Source organism: Siniperca chuatsi, linkage group LG17, assembly GCF_020085105.1.
Source record: "Siniperca chuatsi isolate FFG_IHB_CAS linkage group LG17, ASM2008510v1, whole genome shotgun sequence".
Classification (NCBI taxonomy): Eukaryota; Metazoa; Chordata; class Actinopteri; order Centrarchiformes; family Sinipercidae; genus Siniperca; species Siniperca chuatsi.
Window position 1 is genome coordinate 3,121,855 of NC_058058.1, and position 18,823 is coordinate 3,140,677.

An 18,823-nucleotide genomic window follows, 5' to 3' on the forward strand; every position below is an offset into this window, starting at 1 on the left:
GCCTTAAAAGTAATCAACAAGATCTTAAAATCAATCCTAAAACAAGCAGGGAGCCAATGTAAAGAGACAGAAACAGGTGTGATCGTACTTCTTGGTCGTGGTTAACAGCCTAGCATCATCTCCTTCCTTTGCAGAATGCATTTTACATGGTATGTCTTTATCCATCCTCCTCATGATTTAACAGGCAGAAACCTCGGGCAGAACCAGACTCAGGGCAGAACCAGACTCGGGGTTGGGTAGAGAAAGAGAGCAGGAGGAAAGAGAGCAAACGGGAGCAAAATGCAAATTCCACATAGAATTTTAAAATAATAATAATATAGTGTAGTGGTAATATTAATAAAATAATAATAGTAATAATAATGAGAGGAATAATAATGATAAGACTAATAAAAATATGATTAATAATAATAATAATAATAACTGTAGTAGCAGTTGTCTGGCTCCCATTCTACTTTTGGAGAATCTAGGAACCACAAGTAAGCCTGCATCCTGGGAGCGCAGCGTTCTAGTGGGCCAGAAGGTATTATGAGATCTTTAAGACACGGAGGTGCCAGACCACTAAGAGCTTTGTAGGTGAGGAGAAGGATTTTAAAGTTTATTCTGGATTTTACAGGGAACCAGTGCAGAGAAGCTAATATTGTAGAAATATGATCTCTTTTCCTAGTTCTTGTCAGTACACGTGCCGCAGCATTCTGGATCAACTGGAGAGAACCGATTCAGGCAGCCTGATAATGAGGATTTGCAATAGTCCAGCCTGGAAGTAACAAATGCAAATGTTTTTCTGCGTCATTTTGAGACGGGATCTGCCTGAAACAGAATATGTAATATATTTGTTCACTTCTTTCTTTATTTCTTTCTTTCTTTCTTTCTTTCTTTCTTTCTGTTTCTTTTTCTTTCTTTGTCTTTCTTTCTCTTTCTTTCTTTGTCTTTCTTTCTCTTTCTTTTTTACCCCCCCACCCCCGGTTTGGTGTCTTTGTCTCTCAGGAGGACATGACTCCCGTTCCGGAGGTTTCCCCCGGCACTCAGTGTATCCGAGTCGACTCCAGATTGTCAGTTGCTCACAGTCAGAGCTGCACCACCTACAGCCAGAACAACCACCTCAGCTACGGCTTCCTCTTCCCCCCAGGTAAACCTGCAGGACGACCGCAGGACACTCTGTAGAGGAGAGTTAATACTGTTTTGTTTATCTGACAGAGGCAGATCAGGTGGAATATTTGTACTGTGTATTGCCCCTAAAAGCTCATTCTCATCTGTAGTATCTGATATTGGGCTGTCGGAAAATCAGTTTGACACAGTATAAATTTCTTTATTACAAATATGACTACATGATAATAATATCAATCACTTATTCCCAACTGAACACAGGTAGTGCTGTCACTGTAATAAAATATAAAAAATAAATATAACTTGTGAAAATGTTATAAAAGGTAATTGTTCATCATTGTTTACCTCAGTGATTTCTTAAAGTTGTAGATAACCATATATTTTCACGTGATTTCTTACAGGTGGCATTCATATATTTGCTGCACTTTTGTATACAGTGTTTATCAAAGGACCAAACTGATGCAATGCCTATTTATTTACATTTTACTGCAGTTTTATTGAATTAAGATATTTTGGTAGAGGTTAGGTCGAGGTTTTGGTCAATATAGCTTTCTTTATTGTTAATAACCAGTGACAGACCAACTGCTGTGGAGTCAGCTATTTATTTTTTTTATAAAAGAGTGTATTACACAGCAGTATTAAACAGAGAATATTGCACAATTATGTCAGGCAGGAATGACTTCCTGTGGCGCTCTGTGGTGCATTTTGGGGGGATGAGTCTTTCGCTGAAGGTGCTCCTTTTTTTGACCAGCACGTCAAGGAGTGGGTGGGAGACACTGTCCAAGATGGCATGTAGTTTGGCCAGCATCCTCCTCTCTGACACCACCACCAGAGAGTCCAGCTCCACCCCCACAATGTCACCGGCCTTACGGATCAGTTTGTTGAGTCTGTTAGCATCCGCTACCCTCAACCTGCTGCCCCAGCATGCAACAACATACAGGACAGCACTGGCCACCACAGACTCATAAAACATCTTCAGCATTGTCCGGCAGATGTTGAAGGACCTCAGCCTCCTCAGGAAATAGAGGTGGCTCTGGCCCTTCTTATAGAGGGCATGAGTGTTCTTAGCCCAGTCCAGTTTATTGTCCATATGTAGTCCAAGGTACTTGTAGTCCTCAACAATGTCTACACTGACCCCCTGGATGGAAACCGGGGTCACTGGTGCGTTGGCCCTCCGTAGATCTACAACCAGCTCCTTTGACTTTGTCGCATTGAGCTGCAGATGGTTCTGCTCACACCATGAGACAAAGTTCCCCACCACAGCCCTGTACTCAGTCTCATCACCACCGCTGATACATCCCACCACAGCAGAGTCATCAGAAAACTTCTGAAGGTGGCAGGACTCTGTGTGGTGGCTGAAGTCCGTGGTGTAGATGGTGAAGAGGAAGGGAGAGAGGACGGTCCCCTGAGGGGCCCCAGCGTTGCTGAACACGCTGTCCGACACACAGTGCTGCAGACGCACGTGCTGTGGTCTGCCAGTCAGGTAGTCAACAATCCAGGACACAAGGGGGGCCTCCACCTGCATCGCTGCCAGCTTCTCACCCAGCACTGCAGCAAAAAATAGAGTTACAACCAGATTAATGAGACTATGTGTTGTGTGATTTTGCTGACAGAGCTGGCATCGTCTCCAGAGTCCAGATATGACGCTTCGCTCATCACCAACTCCGTGCCCATGTACCCTGCCTTCAAGAGTGAGTCACACACTTCACTTTATTTACACTCACAATACAAGTTATTGATCCACAAAGTGAAACTGGGGCATTATAGTGGCAAAAACTGGAAGCCCACGTAAAGAAAAGTTTAAGAAGTACCAAACAATGAATAGAAAGTAAAACACAGGAGCAAGTTAATGATTAGAAGGGTTGGACAATATGTCAGATCCTTTTTTTATACCAGATACAGTATGAGCCAGTCTCTGTTGTCCAGGACCCTCCCTAACCTCCATGAAAGCCACATACAAACAAACTGGAAAACATGAAACATGCACATTTTATTTTTTTACACCTTAACTTGTTTTAATAACTGTTAAGTGATGGAATCATCTTATTGGAGGTCCAATACAATGAGTAATTTATCTTCCAAATTACAAATGTTGTAAAAAACCTGTCACTGATCAGCACGACATTTAAAATAACAGAATCTGACAATCCAATCCAAAATCTTTCACAGGGAAATTAAGTCATTCAACTGTGAGTTAAGGTGAATTTCAACAAGAAGCTCAGAGGAAATTTGGGGATTTGTGGCTCTTTTATGGGTAGTAACAAAATCAGGGAGTGTGTCTGTAACAAGACTAAAAGCGCTTATTTTCCACAGGGCTTTCAGAAAAGCAGTTATTTCAGCCTCCTTCAGCTGTCTGCGATTATCAGATTTATGTGTCCCTTCTCTTTTCCTGTACATCAGCGGAGTCCAGTCGCATCACATGAGACAAAGGACAGAAATGTGGTGATGTCAGGTCTGAGCGAGGGCGGCCTGATACCCATTGTTTCTGTAGAGAGGAGAGAGGACTTATCAGGACAAAACACACACTCTGTCTCTGAATCGCTATCTCATGCTGATACACATAATTCGTCATTGTCATCAGCTCTGTAAACAGAGTGTGCGTCAGGAGAATTTATTGTTTTTGTTTTTATTAAGGCCGGAAAATAGATGGAAAAATGCAGAATAAGCTTCAGTTCCCAGATCAGGTTATGAAAGTGGCTCATGACTGAGTTCAAACTGCCAGAGGTGACCACAGACCCCCTTTTAAGAACCCAAAACACTTTTAACTGATGTGTAATAAAGATTATATTCTAGCCCACTTCTCCAGTAAAATTTGATTTGGTTGCTCCTTTCTTCTTTTCTTCTTGCAGCTGTTTTCTGCCTTCAAAGAAAAAACGTACTTATAAAGCAATTAGTGGAATTAATTAATTGCATTTAATGGATTGCTTGAATATTGATATACAGTAATTATGCAGAGCTTTTAAAGGCAAGTTATTCAATTAAAAAGACACGTTCTGTGGGGGGAATCCTTTGGAGAGGAAGCATTTTTGTTATAGACCCATGAGATTATTTTCAAAGTGAGCTGCAAATTGTTATTTAAATAACCTGCAAAATTATAGTAGCATGTAAGTCTTTTTATTCAATGTAGAGATTTGTCTCTAAGACACAGACACAGTAAGATGTGAACAGTTTCTGGAAAGTGAACTCAACATATAGCTGCTACCTGCACTGTAGCTGTAACTAGTTTGTGTGATTTTGTTTTCATTCGTTTTTATTTGAAGGCTTATGTAGTTCTCCAAGGGTCGACAACGTTTTATGATCCCTAGGCTTCTGCAGCTTTTCACCTCCAGTTACATAATATTCAGAGATGAATGTATTCTGATGGACTATTTTTGTGCCAAATAATGGACACAAATTCATTTTTGCCCACCAGTGCAAGTTGTTTTCCTTTTTTAAAGGTGAAAAAACCTCAGAAACAGCATTTAGTGTTAATATACAGTATTTCATTGTCACTGTTCCATGATATATGAACATGATATCAGCCCGTTGATTCATGTTAAAGAAACTCTAAGATACATTAGTGCCTTTAAATTGAAAATATATCAACACCAAATTTTTACATGGTTAAAGAAATGAATTAAAAGTTCAGAGAAAGTAAAATGTGATGTTTCAGTTGTTTAACACCTGGCTGAGGTCTGATCTGACCCCACCTCCAGATGTGGCCTGGCTGATCTGATTGCAACCCGATTGCATTGCATCCTGCATGCGTTTACACCTGCATTAACAAGCGCTTCTCCTGATCCAGATTTCCAGATACCTTCATACCGGGTGTAAAAGGGGTTGATGAGTTTAGGGAGGAATCTAATCAAAGGCTGACACTGTTATACCTGATATTTATCAAAAGGTCAATATTTGCTTTGTACAATAGCATCTCACCCCTTTGTTTCCTGTCTGCAGGAATGTGGAGTTACCTGCAGGGCACACTGCTGAGGCGTTACGCAGAGGAAAACAACGGCATCAACGTTCTCGCTGGACCTATCTTCGACAACAACTACGACGGCCTCCGAGACACCACAGAGAAAATAAAAGAGTAGGGCCTTGAGTGTCATGGCGGTGAACTAGTAGTTACAGCTGATAACACTGTGGCGGTAACAGAATCTGACGCTTGCGCTGTTCTGCACCAGCAACACAACATATGTCACTGTTTGATCTGATAAATTAAAAGGTAAAGTTGAGCTTGAAGCGTCATTATTGACCTTGGCAAAAGTAGTTTGACAAAAAATGCTTAACACAAGGTTCACTTGCTGGACATTTTTGTTAACTTTTTAATGGATGAGTGATACTTTTACTGTCTCATCCCAGACACGAAATACAACTTCAAACCATATAAACCAGTTATTAGCACATTCAAAGCTAGCCGATGGTGGCTACAACGTCATTTAAATATCTACTAGATCTATAACATACCAACCTTTCATGTTATAAAAAGAAACGTTGTGTTTTGTTTTAATAAGATACATTTATTTTGTGAAATAAGGAGAAAGTTCTGTGATATAGCAAGATAAAGTGATATGTTGTCTGAACAACACAAATTTCCTGTTCAAATGGAATATCTTAGTATCTAGTAATAACAAGAAAAATATGCCATAATACCATGAAATATATCTTGTTAAAATGTAAAAAGGATCTCTTCTTAAAACAATCAACAAGAAAGCTGAGCAAATATTTTTGTCATGGTGGCAGCAATACACTGAAAACAACTTTCACCCTAATTTGTTTATAGTATTATATAACAGATTCTTTGTATTGTTTACTAAACATCATCAAGACAAAGTCTTATGATACACTTTAATTAAAAAAAAATTCTTAGTAACTTTATAATGTAAAAACTTTTCAGTTGTTAGTCGTGTCGGGACTATGGGTACAAATGACCTGCTGCGCTAACCAAGGCACATTTACATTGATTGTTAGAATATATTATAAATATAATCAATGTTGATTAACGTACATTGCCCTCTATAATCAATCAAACAAAAAAGAACACCAAACGAAAAACAACACATTGTTTAAAATACCCAGCTGCTATCTCTGTAACTCTGACCCCCCCTCCTCTGTCCAGGTTCTCGGCCGACGCCCCGCCTGTCCCCACCCACTTCTACACGGTGGTGACCAGCTGCCAGGAGCTGAACCAGACCGTGGAGGAGTGTGACGGTGCACTCAGGGCCTTTTCCTTCTTGCTTCCACACAGACCGGACAACAGTGAGGCCTGCAATGTGAGTTTAACCAGTTCCCAGCAGGGGGCAGCGCCGTCCCAGCTGTTGCTGCACGAATTCAGTGCAGCGCAGTCGGTGATAAAATAAGACGAGCAGAGAATACACACAGTGTGAGAGAGGGGGATTGTTTGATTACTCAAGTACTGCAAGTACAAATTTAAAGTACTCATCCTTTACTTGAGTAAACTTTATACCTCTACTTCAGAGGAAAATATTGCACTCTTTTACTGAAAATTAATCAGCAACAGTTTTGATAACTAATTAATGGTTTAAAGGATAGGTTCATCATTTTTCAAGTTTCTCTTCAAACAATAGTTAAGTGAGAATGAGTACTGAAACAGGTTTTGCTTGCTGTAATTGTTCCTCCTGTTCATACAAGCCATTAATAGATTCTTTCTAATGTGCTTCCAGTGTAAGTGATGGGGGACAAAATCCGCAGTCCTTGTTTTGTGTAAAAATGTATTCAAAGATTTATCTGAAGCTAATATGAGGCTTCAGCAGTTTGAGTTAGAGTTAAGCTACAGTATTTATAGCACAGAATTCCCTCTTGATGTTACTAAAAATACAGTTGGTGTACAATACAGGACTGTGGATGTCCAGTATGAACAGGAGGAATGATTACAGCAAGAAAAACCTGTTTCAGTGTACATCTGCGCACCTGACTTTTGTTTTAACACAGACTCATTTTGAGGTTTACACTGTTGGTTGGACAAAACAACATTTGAAGATGTCACTTTGAGCTCTGGGTAACTGTGATGGCATTTCTTCTTACGTTTCACAAACAAAACAATCCATGGATTGATCAAGAAAATAATATGCAGATTAGTCCATAATAAAATAAGCATTAGTTGCGGTCTGATATAAAATAGTCCAAATATAATAGTATAATAGTAGGCCCTATAGCCATCACATTTCTCTGCCTTGAGTACTTTTACTTTTTATACTTGAAGTAAATTTTTCTGCTTACAGACTTTTACTTGTAATGGAGTATTTTTACAGTGTGGTATCGGTACTTTTACTTAAGTAAAGAATCTGAATACTTCCTCCAGCACTGATGTGTCATTATTAACTCTGACCTCTGGTGAAATGTCAGTCTTTCTCAGAGGGGTCTTACCTGTTAAACAGTGGAAATTCATAGTGACACAAACGCAATAAATACTTCACTTCACGTCACTATTAATTAAAAACAGGTCAAGGTCGTGTTTTCTTGTCTTTAGTGAGGCTGTCTGAGGCAGTGATTCTACTCTATATTTGTGGCTGCAGTTTGTTTGTGGTGTTCAGTAAATTGTTTAGAGACGCCTTAACACTGTTCTTTGAGTCCCATTAAAATTTTTTAAAGAGAATTTTAAGACCACTATACAGACAAATTGACCAATCAGACAAATTGATCTGGAAGTTGAGAAGTGGCACAATTTGGGGAAATTGTAGAATTTTTATTTTTTACTTTTTTATTTTATTTCTGGGGGACACAAAGTCACTAACATGTTGAAAGAGGCCAAATTAGGGGGTTTCAGTAGATATGTGTTGTACTTAGGTCAGCTTCATGCATTTGTTTTTACATTATTGACATTTTTTTTGACATTTTAGTTCTTTGTTTTGTCTGACATGCTGGACTTAAAAAAAGATAAAATGTCTGAGTAGAAACCAAGATATACTTTAAAATTCCAGATAATTTGATTATCAAGGCCTGATATTTTTACATTGACTTTTCAAGGGCCAGCATCCATCCTTTTTAACGATTTTGTGGAACGTTCCTCAATCACACATTATTATATCGTGTTATAGATTATGCCTGATGCAGACAGCGAGTAACTTGGACACCAGTTTGAGCTTACACTTGCTGTCAAGCTCATATAATAACAAACACAAGTGTTAATCATAGATAATCACAACAGCTACAGTGACGCATGGCAAGTTTCCTAAACTTGAACATCTCGAACATAATGCCAAAAGTCAACCAAATAAGGCAAAACTGGATCCACATTAGATGAACAGTAGTAAACTGTCACCAACAGTGACTCACAGATCAAACTAAGACCTCAGCTATGTACATCAAGTTGACGTCTGGTAGTCTCAAAAGCAGGTTGACCAAACCATTGAATTGGACTGTATTGGGCGTTTTTTTCTCCATCTCCCAGTAACTGAGACCACCAGAGTAGAAACAACAAGAAAAACCTCCCGTTACTTTAGCTGCCTGTCACTTGCAATAAATGATTACTAAACACTGTTCATTCTGGACTGGATTTGATTGCCAACTGGTTTGAGAGGAAAAAAGGGTCAAATGATATTTGTAAGCTCAGTTGTTAGAAATAGGCAAATAAAAGGCGTAACATTAATTGCTTTAACAATCGTGACGTAACTTCATATCTATATCTGTGCCAAAAATATGCATGCACACTATGAGGGCAATTTAAAAAGAAACTTTCACTAATATGCTTCTTTAAGAATTGGACCAAAGGGAAACAAGACAAGTTAACAAAATAGCTTGAAAAATTGCTTCAATGCACAAAAGCAAATGAACAAGCAGAAATGTTCTCCATTTACTTAATCTTAAATATTTTCTCTTTGTAGGAGAATGAAGTCATGTAACAAACAAAAGGTAGTGCTGCACAAACACTTTGGATTCTGTCCAAATGGACAGGATTCTGCAAAAAAAAAGCTGAATAATAACTTTTCAGGCTATTAGAGGCTATTTTGGCGATAATTACCTTGAACATGTTGCATCCCCCCATCACTCCCTGTCACATCCCCAACAACAATATAGCCTACAGATTTTAAATTAAAATAACGTCATCAGTACCAGAGGTAACCGGTCCGTCATTACCACCTGCCAGCAATGGCGGTACATGAAATCTGTGTTGCTGAGAGGTTCATCTAGATTTTTTAAAATTTAGTAAATAACAACAATGAAATACAGAGTAAGTTCATTTTCAGTTCAGTCTCTCTCTGTCATTTTCTAACTGGTATCAAGGCTTATTTGTGTTTTGGTAGAGACAGAGAGCATTACAACCAATCCAAAACTGACATGATTTGTGAACAGGCATGTGAACTGTCAAATGGGAGTGTCCCCTATTCACATTACCAGTACTTACCAGTTGGGACATTTCTGTGACTCTTTAGTTTCATTCCTGAGGTGTTGTGGGATTTAACCTAGATTTCTTTACAGACATTTATTTTGGCTCCGAGAGGGAAAACGCAGGAATCTTTCGCTGTTTACAGGAACTAAAAAACGTTTGTCGTTTATGAATCCGTTTCTTTTTGCAGAAGCGTCCGTGTGGCCCTGCAAGTGCTACCGCAAGGTGATGAATATACTGTGCATGTTTACACGTGCATTGCAAATATGTACACACTAATTTAAACTGTAGCTCCATTTTAAGGGACAACCATTGCAGTTAGCAAACAGAAAAGCTTTCACAGTGTAAATGTCATGATAGATGAAGTATTTGAACCTCAACAGTCAACATACTTGTGCTCTGCTGCCGTAACTGTGTTGTGTCATTTATATGTAATGTATACATATGGAATGAAAAAGTAAAAGCGAGCCCTTACATAAGCATGTTTTTTCTCAGGCACAAAGGCAAAAAAGCCAAACTGAACAGATATTGTGCTGTCTGTTTTTGATTGGCTAACAGACCTAATCACCTGAAAGGTTTCAGCATCTTGAAAACCCCTCAGTTCTTTTTACTTAAAATTACAGCTATTTTTAAAATGTTGTTTTATGACTTTAAACACAGCACAGATTTATTTATTTTTGGCAAACATTAAGAGAATTCTCTGCATCTGTCTTTAGATACAGACATGGTATGGATTGAGATGTTCAAGTTTTACAAGTGAAAACTCATTTATGAAAATGAAACAGGCTGTTACCTGTCACCAGCAATAATGTAATCTTAGTGGTTTTATTTGCCTATAAATCTATTAATACAGAATTTCCTTAAAGGATAAGGCTGGCGATATTATATTTCTCTTCTTGTCAACAAATCCCATAAAGACCAAAAGCAACAATGTGTTAGTCTGTCTCTCAATACTTTCTGACTTCTATGGCTCTCAGCTCCAGGCCCATTGGTTCCTCGAAGAATGTGTAAATCTTTAAAAACAGCATAATCTGTAGGCGACAGCATGTGATTATTGGCCTAATATCAGACACGGGTCAACTCATTATACTCAATTTTCATTTTCAGAATCAGTCAACTCGGTGGAGTGGGCAGATTCAAAGGTCAGGACACAGGCAATGTGATTATGTGCGTAAGACTAAGGGAACTCCCTTTCTTCTACCCCAGCCATATTTATGTTTTCTATTTTGAGTGGAAACTCCATTTCCCATGAAGTCAAAAATATCTTAATGCCTAGTAACAAATCCCCAAATACAAGCACAGCCTGCTTCCCCCCTGATGTATTTTCATTTTCACAGAACGTGACTAGTCCAACTAGTTTTACTCAGATTGTGGACACAGATAAGCTCCTCATGGATTCTGAAAACAATACCAAGAAGCTTTTTATTTTGACAGACAATGAAATTTTGAAGAGAGGATGCTTTCAACATGAATCACCCTCTGAGTCATACTGAGGTAGTCATACTGCTAGATTAGTCAGAACAGATATTAAGGAATATTTCAATTCTAATATTTGTTTGAGAAGTGAAACCCTAGATCTCAGTGACTATATTTCACTGCATTGTTAGGAGTCGGTTCACATTTTTTTGAGAAGATCAATACCACTCTCACGTCTGTGATTAGCCTAGCTTAGCGTAAAGACTGGAAGAAGTGGGAAATAGCTGTTCTGAAAACCCCCCAAAATAGTTCCAGCATGTAAGCCCCCATCAAACCACAAACCACTTGTCATTGTTACATTTTGGTTTTTGTATGAATTTAACAAACAAGATATGACATGTTAATTAGTGAGCTTTAAAGGTTCTGATTCTCAATGTTTCCAGTTTTTATACTAAGCTAAGATAACCGTCTCCTGGCTTGATATTTACGATACAGATATGAGAGTTGAATCAATCTGAACATTTAAGTCTAGTCACATTTATATTTCACAATATGTTGAACTATTCCTTTAATGATTTGTTGTTATAGTTCATGCTAAGAAGTTAAAGGAATAGTTCGACATTTTGAAAAATATGCTTAATCACTTTTGTTGACTGAAGACTGAAAGGGGAAAGTAATGATTAACTGCATGTAATTTCCTGTAAAAACGCTTGTTTTTTGTATGTTGGTTTGTGTACAGATTTAAAAAAACATGATACAACTGTTTTTTTTTTTTACTCAGGAGGCGATTAGCCTAGCTTAGCATCAAGAATGGAAGCAGGTTAAAACAGTTAGCCTGGCTCTCTCCAAAGTTCAAAAACACGCCTCTTAAGCTCACTAATGAACTTATTGTATCTTGTTTGTTCGATATGTACACAACCAACATGCAAAAACAACAATTTGTGGTTTTACAGGAAATTAAATGCTATTAACTATGTACTTTATACACAGCCAAGCTGAGCCAATCGACTCCGGCTCCATACTTCCGACAGACATGTATCGATCATCTCATCTCACGCTCCACACGAACACAAATATGTGCTAAGGCCTTTGCACACACGTCCGTATTATTCGTATGTGTTTTTTAAAGGGACAATGTGTAAGATTTGGCCAGAATTGTAGTTTTAAATATTCAAAAAATGAACATGATCAACAGAATGTGAAGAAATAACAGTTCTGATGTCATGTCAAAGACGTCTATGTATTGTGTTGCAGAGATATCTACTGAAATAAGCACGCTAAACCACTAGCCCCGGCCCGGTGCAGCCTGTGTTGTAATACCACTTGTGCCTCAAGAGGCAATAGTGAGTCACTGGCATCCATTCTGCCCTCAGACGAAGAAGTACAGCTGCCCTGAGCAGTGTTGCCAACTGGCGACTTTGTCACTAGATTTAACGGCTTTTCAGACCCTCTTAGTGACTTTATTTCTAAAAAGTGACTAGCGACAAATTTAGCAACTCAGGGAAAAGGCGAGAAATATATTCAAATATATTGTAATTCATTCCCATGCACGCTGCAGCTCCTCTGCCAACAGTGTCTCTCTTCTCTGGATTAGGATGTTATAGTTTGTAAATATGTAAATACTTCGTCTGTGCTTCTCTCTCACTCTTTCTCTCTGGATTCAGATGCTACTAAATGTTGTAAATATGTAAATTGTTCGTTTGATCTTCTCCCTCTTCCCTCCCTTTTGAAGTAAAAAAAATACATTTACAAAATCTACAAATACATGATGTCCCCATAGTGAGTTTGTGATTATTTGGCCAAAGATTTCTCCATCTACGTTTTATGTCTTAAATTAAGGTGATCTCTCCCTCACTGCACTAAGATGTATGCAAATGAATGCATGATGATATCATCGACATGCAAATGAGCGTATGACGTCATCTGGCAACTTTTGGAGGTAGAGCTAACTACTTTCATTGGGGGGAAAAAAGTTGGCAACACTGGCTCCGAGCTCTTTATGCTACTGCACTTAGTTAGCCGACTGCTCTCCCTCGCACTCCTCAACCTCTCGTTCCTCTGCTACCTCTATCTGTCTCCTGCCACCACTTCATCTGACTGTAGTATTGATAAGCTCGGATGTTACCGGTTCTTTTATCAGTACTTTTTAAAGTTTTGGTGTGTCCGCAGCGCTGCAGCCAGTTCCCTGCCTGCGGTGGAGACACCTTTGCAAGTAAAAAAGCTAATACTTCATCAATACACCTGTTCAACAAGCAAAAACATGTAGAAAGCGAGATTTTCATCTGCTCTGTCCGCAGTCTCTCTATGTACACAGCACGCTAGCTCGGCTAAAGCGAAAGCTGTCTTTATGTAGTCTAACTGCTAGCTTAGTTTTCCACTTTGGCACATTCTTGTAAACTTTACTGCTGGCTGAGACAGAGGGGGAGGAGGTGAAATGATGCCCCCCTATTTGTCTGGAGCATGTGGCCAGGAATTACATATTGAACCTTTTAAATCCGTCATCCGATATGTCGTTACGCACAGAAACCTTGCACACTGAGTCCGATGCGTTTTATTATTCTATTCATTGCGAAGATTCACGATACGAGACGTAATGGAATTGTCAAGCAATGAGGAGGATTTTGTGGTTCTCTCACTGCTTGAAAGTAGACACAGGAATCAGAATCAGGATCAGGATCTTGTCCAGGTCTATATTAGGATGTCAGTGGTCCAGTTTGATATGCTGCAATACTGGAACCGCACATTGAAAAGAAGACCACAATCCAATTGATCTGAACAGTGGCTGGCAGTATGTAGGGACGGACACACACACACACGTTTGTTCGCTCATCAGTTAATTTTCTATAACAATCTTTATATGATTTTAGATATTTCAGCATGTGAAGAAAACACAGAAAATCAAACCTGTTCGAAACTTTCATCTGTTATTAATATTATAATAGAGTCTGTGTGTAAACGTGATTGAAACAAAGTGAGGATGTATTTATTTTTAACGTGCGACAACTCCGGATGAAAAATACAGCCTTTAGGCTATTCCCAAAATGTCAAACTAGTCCTTAAAAATTAGAAACCGAAGCGGAATCTACACTTTACAATTAGCATTTTTAGCTCAAACTTCAATGTTTTCTTGTTCAAAACAGCTCATAGCATTGTTCTGATCTTGTATCTAGGACACCAGGGGTTTCCATGTCACTGAATCCAGCTGACTGCTGTCAATATTTACAGTTTCCCTGTCTGCTGTTGCCATCGGAGCAGGTTGAGGCATGTAGGCCATCACATAGAAAGGACTTCAAAAATGACTCATTGTGATACTATACTCTCTTGCTTATACATAAACCTTCCAGTGATACAGCCATATAGAAGAATTTATGAGTCAGTCAGTTTCGCAAAGAAGCACCAACATCAGCATGTCACAAGGAGTGGGTCACAAGGAATTGAATGTGGGGGACTGTTGTGTAATTTATCATCTGACTAGTTTAGGTACATTTTAGAAACCTGTGCTTGTTACTAAACTGCAGCTGAACTGCATGTATGTTGAAGTTTCTTTATAAGATGGCCCGCCCCACACAGGAACTTCGCATTATATTGCTTTCATTTTTTTTCTTGGTAAATGATAAATTGGTTTCACATTTAGGCCTATTAGTTTTCATTTTAGCTAAAGATATCACTAATTGCCAAATAAAGAATTCAGAAATACTAGTGGTACAATACAGAGTGTGTTTGTTTTATCATTAAAAGTCTAGTTGGACTTTTGATGATCACACCGTTTTTCACCTTTTTCCCCCTCTATATATCAGTGTTATGGTCTAAACCCCGCTGCTGTGTCCTGTAGATATCACCTCAATGCCACTAGTTCTTGATTCAAATTACAGCTTGCTCTAGGTTTGAAAATAGTTTGAAACATTTGGTATAATGTACATAATACACAACTCAACAAAATGTATCATAGGTCTAGTCATTTTTGGACATTTTAATGCAGAAAAGTTACATATTGTATCTTTAAGTAAAAGTAGCAATACCGCACTGTAGAAATACTCCACTAAAAGTCCTGCACTGAAAATATTCCTCAAGTAAAAGTATTATTAACTAAATGTACTTAGAGGTTATATTGATTACATTATGTAGATGAATATTAAAAAAATACATCCACAGAGCTTTTAGAAAGGTGCGGAATGAAAGTATCACTTTTCTTAAAAAATTATGATTGTGAATGAATCATTTTAAAGATTTTGACGGGTCCCAAATGAATGTTTTGTTTATCTCTGTGTTAGATGTCCGACATTTGGATCCTGCTTCTAACGAGGCTTGTGAGCCAATAGTATAACGACGTTGGTATCAAGTGGTATAGTTGCCAGTTAGTGTGGAAAAAACGGACATTGACGTTAGCACATATTAGCTATCTTAGCTTAATACGTGACTTTTCTTGAGGGTGTCATCTTATCGCATAGAGCAGTGCAACGTTAGCCCTACATGCTGAGGTACTTGTGGATAGCTAGCTAAAAACACACCCATTCACAATCAATGATGTCAGTTGAACATAAATATTACTCATTAGGTTCATTTGCTCTCTCTATTCTGTGCATTTTGTTACACTATTCTCTAATCCTATCTTCATATTTCCTTTCTGCAATCATCACCACTTAATCTAAAAGTGTTTAATTCAGTATTTTAATTTATATTTTGTTTGTGTGCACACATGCATGTAAACAACAACAACCAATTAGCCAGTGATGGAAAAGTAAGTACATTTACTCAAGTACTATAGTTAAGTGCATGCTTATTGCTCATGCCGGCAAGGTGGCGGGGAGTGTAGAAAGGTGGCTACGACATGTTCATTCTTGTCAGATAACATCTCCATGTTGCAGCCCGGGTGAATTACTGAGACACTGCTGTAATCTGATTTATCAAATCCACACACCGTAATTACACACAGTTACACCAATACAATACAAAAGCAGCACGCAGCCAGCTGCGAAAACTTCTGGACTGAAAGAAGGGGTTGAATTTGAATACATTTTAATTTGTGAAGCAGGTGTGTTCAAGCTAAAGGGGTGTGTTATGTAGGTATTTGAAATACTCCAGTACATTATTTAAACTAAAATAGTTTGGAAAAAACTTGCAGAAATCACAAAAACGATACACATTAAATATTTGAAAATGTTTAGTGTATATACTGTATATGCAAATATTTTGTATTCAAATATTCATTAAATCTGTTTGCTAAATATGGGGATGTGCACACAGCTAGCTAGCTACCGCTCTGCATATTAACACACCCGGCCACATGTCTTGGTCCTTCATGGTATTTGCATTATTGACAGAAGATTGCAGAAGTCAGCTGCACAGAGCCACACTTAAAACAGTCAAACTGACTGAACATTTTTTATTTGATTACATTTCTATTTCATTTCTATTTATCATGAATTTTTGTAGCTTTCAGGGGAGCTCAGATCTGTTATAGGGGAGATGTTTAAATTGCACCAAATCTTTTAAAAACTGTAGAGTCTAAACAATACATGAGATATGATAAACAAGTAAAGGGCCTTGGGTTTGGGTTATGCTCGATAAGAACTCGTCCATCCGACCACGGCACACATTGGTTGATCACAGCACCCCCTAATTTGACATCGGAAAGATGTGGGAGGAGGGGGTTTCCAAAGTTATTTGATCAAACAGTTTTGAAGCAGCACACTGGCCCCTTTATACTTCTAAACATAGGATAAGGAACTTCTAGTAAAAGGAAGCAGCTAAGAATAGTTGAGTTTCTGGTTGTATGACTGTACCATAAGGAAATGAGAGAGAGAAGTCTGAGGTCTCTGTCGATTGCGGGGGGGGTTGCAATCTTCCCTAACTGAGCTGAATTGCTGCCATTTTCTTAAACAGTCCAGACAACAAAAATCCTGCACCACAGGGGAAACACCGTTGGAGTTTATGAAATGGAAGATGCTTGTATATATTAGTTGTGTCTGGGAAATGAATGTGCCGCACCATCCGCTCTGCTAGGAAGCACAGGACCACAGGGTCTGATGGAGGCTCCGGGAAGCCATCAGATCCATTTGAGGGTCAGGTGGATGCTCTCAAGGCACGACTGCAAAGATGTTTAAATGTAATGTGCTCTGTAGAGAATCCTGTTTACAAACTCTACTTGTAAAAAGGCTCAATGACTTTCTTAGAAGTCCAGGAACATTAATGGAAGAAGTAGACCTGTTTTCGCGAGGTCTTTCACCAGTTAAGGAGTCCCCTGCCAGCAGAAAGAAATACTTTTGCCTAGTAAAAAAACACATATTGATAAAATGTGTTATTGTGAAATTGTGATTGTAACAAAAATGTGAAATTTTTCAGGGTTAACAATATGCTGCTTAGTCATCTTTGTCACTTAGTCTAGTATGAGTCATGCCCGAAAATAAATACTTATTCATCCATCTCTTAGATATAAAAAAATGCAACTCGGATTATTCCGCTGCAGAGTAATTATAGTTATAATATTTGACAATTTGTCACCTGACGGTTGAGTAAATGTTGCAGTGTGTGTGTGCTCATAACCCTTCCACAGCATGTGTAATGTGTCTTTGGGAACAAAGATTAAAATGCATGAAATATTGTCACACCTAACAAAAGTTTAAATTTTTTGTTGAGGTTTTGCCCCTCAAAAGTTAGTATAAAAATGCATTAAAAGGTTTTAATGCAACAAAGAGCTAAAAGATGATTTAAATTAAGCTCATAAAGTAGGAAGTTAAATCTGAGTAGAGGGGTACTGCTTTTAAACTGAATAGAGGAATAAAGTACTTTAAGTACCTTGTGGAGTTACTGACCACTAGTAGCACTACAAAGCAATGTTTTTATGAGTGGTACCCTGTTTTGTTTAGCCTTTAGTGTCTCCAGGGGGAGCTGTGCTAAGTCTGATAAATGTGAGTCAGCGTCAGTTGGGTTAGAAAGAAGAAGAAGTGAGTTTACCAGATATCTACCTAAAAATAGCAGGAGTGATGGAGAAAGAAATAGCAGGAATTCACCCACAGAGGAATAAAAAATATCTTCCATCGGACTTTTGCCAAAGCTTCATTTTACTGCAGGAACTGTATCTGATTGTTACTTCAGGAGTGCAATAATAAGTTGCAAATTACATGTATTTACAATATAAATATATGAGGGATGTCAGGTGTGATTGGTTACTGCACCATGATTTTACACATATTTCAACTCTGCCCTCCACTAGCTGCCTATCTCATCATGGCTCCACATGACGGATTACCCCCTTCTCATTGAAGATGAATGGGAACTGGCTTGTTTTTCATGTTTTCCTGCCCAAACACATATAGACCGAAACAATTCACACACATTCACAACTATGGGGCCATCAAACCTTACAGGATGCATTGACTTTATCAATACTCAACCAAAACCATAATCTTTTTTAAAGAAGTTTTATTACTTAATATAACTGTTTTTTTGTTTTTTTGTTTTTTTTTAGATCAAAGGTTAAAAATCAACTATGTCAAAGAGTTTTAGATTACTCTAGATGAAAAATGTGCATATTTATGTATCTCATCTGATCGACATTGGGAAAAAAAAAAAAAATAAAAAAAATAAAAATATATATATATATAAATATGTGCACACGGTGGCAGAGCGGCATATGGGTTCGATTCCCGGACCGGACCAACATCACACAATATCTGGGTCATGTCCTCCGGGTTCTGATCAAAGACATGCATGTGTAGGTTAATTGATAACTCTAAATTGGAATGAATGTGTGAGTGAGTGTGTTGTCTGTCCTTGTCTGTGTCTGTGTTCGCCTCTGCGAAAAAAAAAACTGGGATAGGCTCCAAAAATAGAAAATGGATGGATGGATGGATATATATATATCTAACTTCTTTCTCTGGTATTTTACATTTGTATTTTATGCTTTTTACTAGGTTTGATTCATCCACTTGTCACCTGCACTGACTCGGTCATATCAAGTGATGAATCTTTCGTGAT

The 18,823-nt window shown here is 38.3% G+C and overlaps 1 protein-coding gene across 1 annotated transcript in view; it reads left to right on the forward strand.

Moving 5' to 3' along the window:
* The window catches only part of LOC122864340 (ectonucleotide pyrophosphatase/phosphodiesterase family member 2), a 47,290-nt gene that overhangs the window by 17,316 nt on the left and 11,151 nt on the right, over positions 1-18,823 (forward strand). Inside the window, exons 21-24 of the mRNA XM_044171624.1 lie at positions 985-1,126; positions 2,718-2,795; positions 5,041-5,173; positions 6,203-6,356. Of these exons, the coding sequence (XP_044027559.1) occupies positions 985-1,126; positions 2,718-2,795; positions 5,041-5,173; positions 6,203-6,356 (507 nt within the window). The remainder of the gene's footprint in view (positions 1-984; positions 1,127-2,717; positions 2,796-5,040; positions 5,174-6,202; positions 6,357-18,823) is intronic.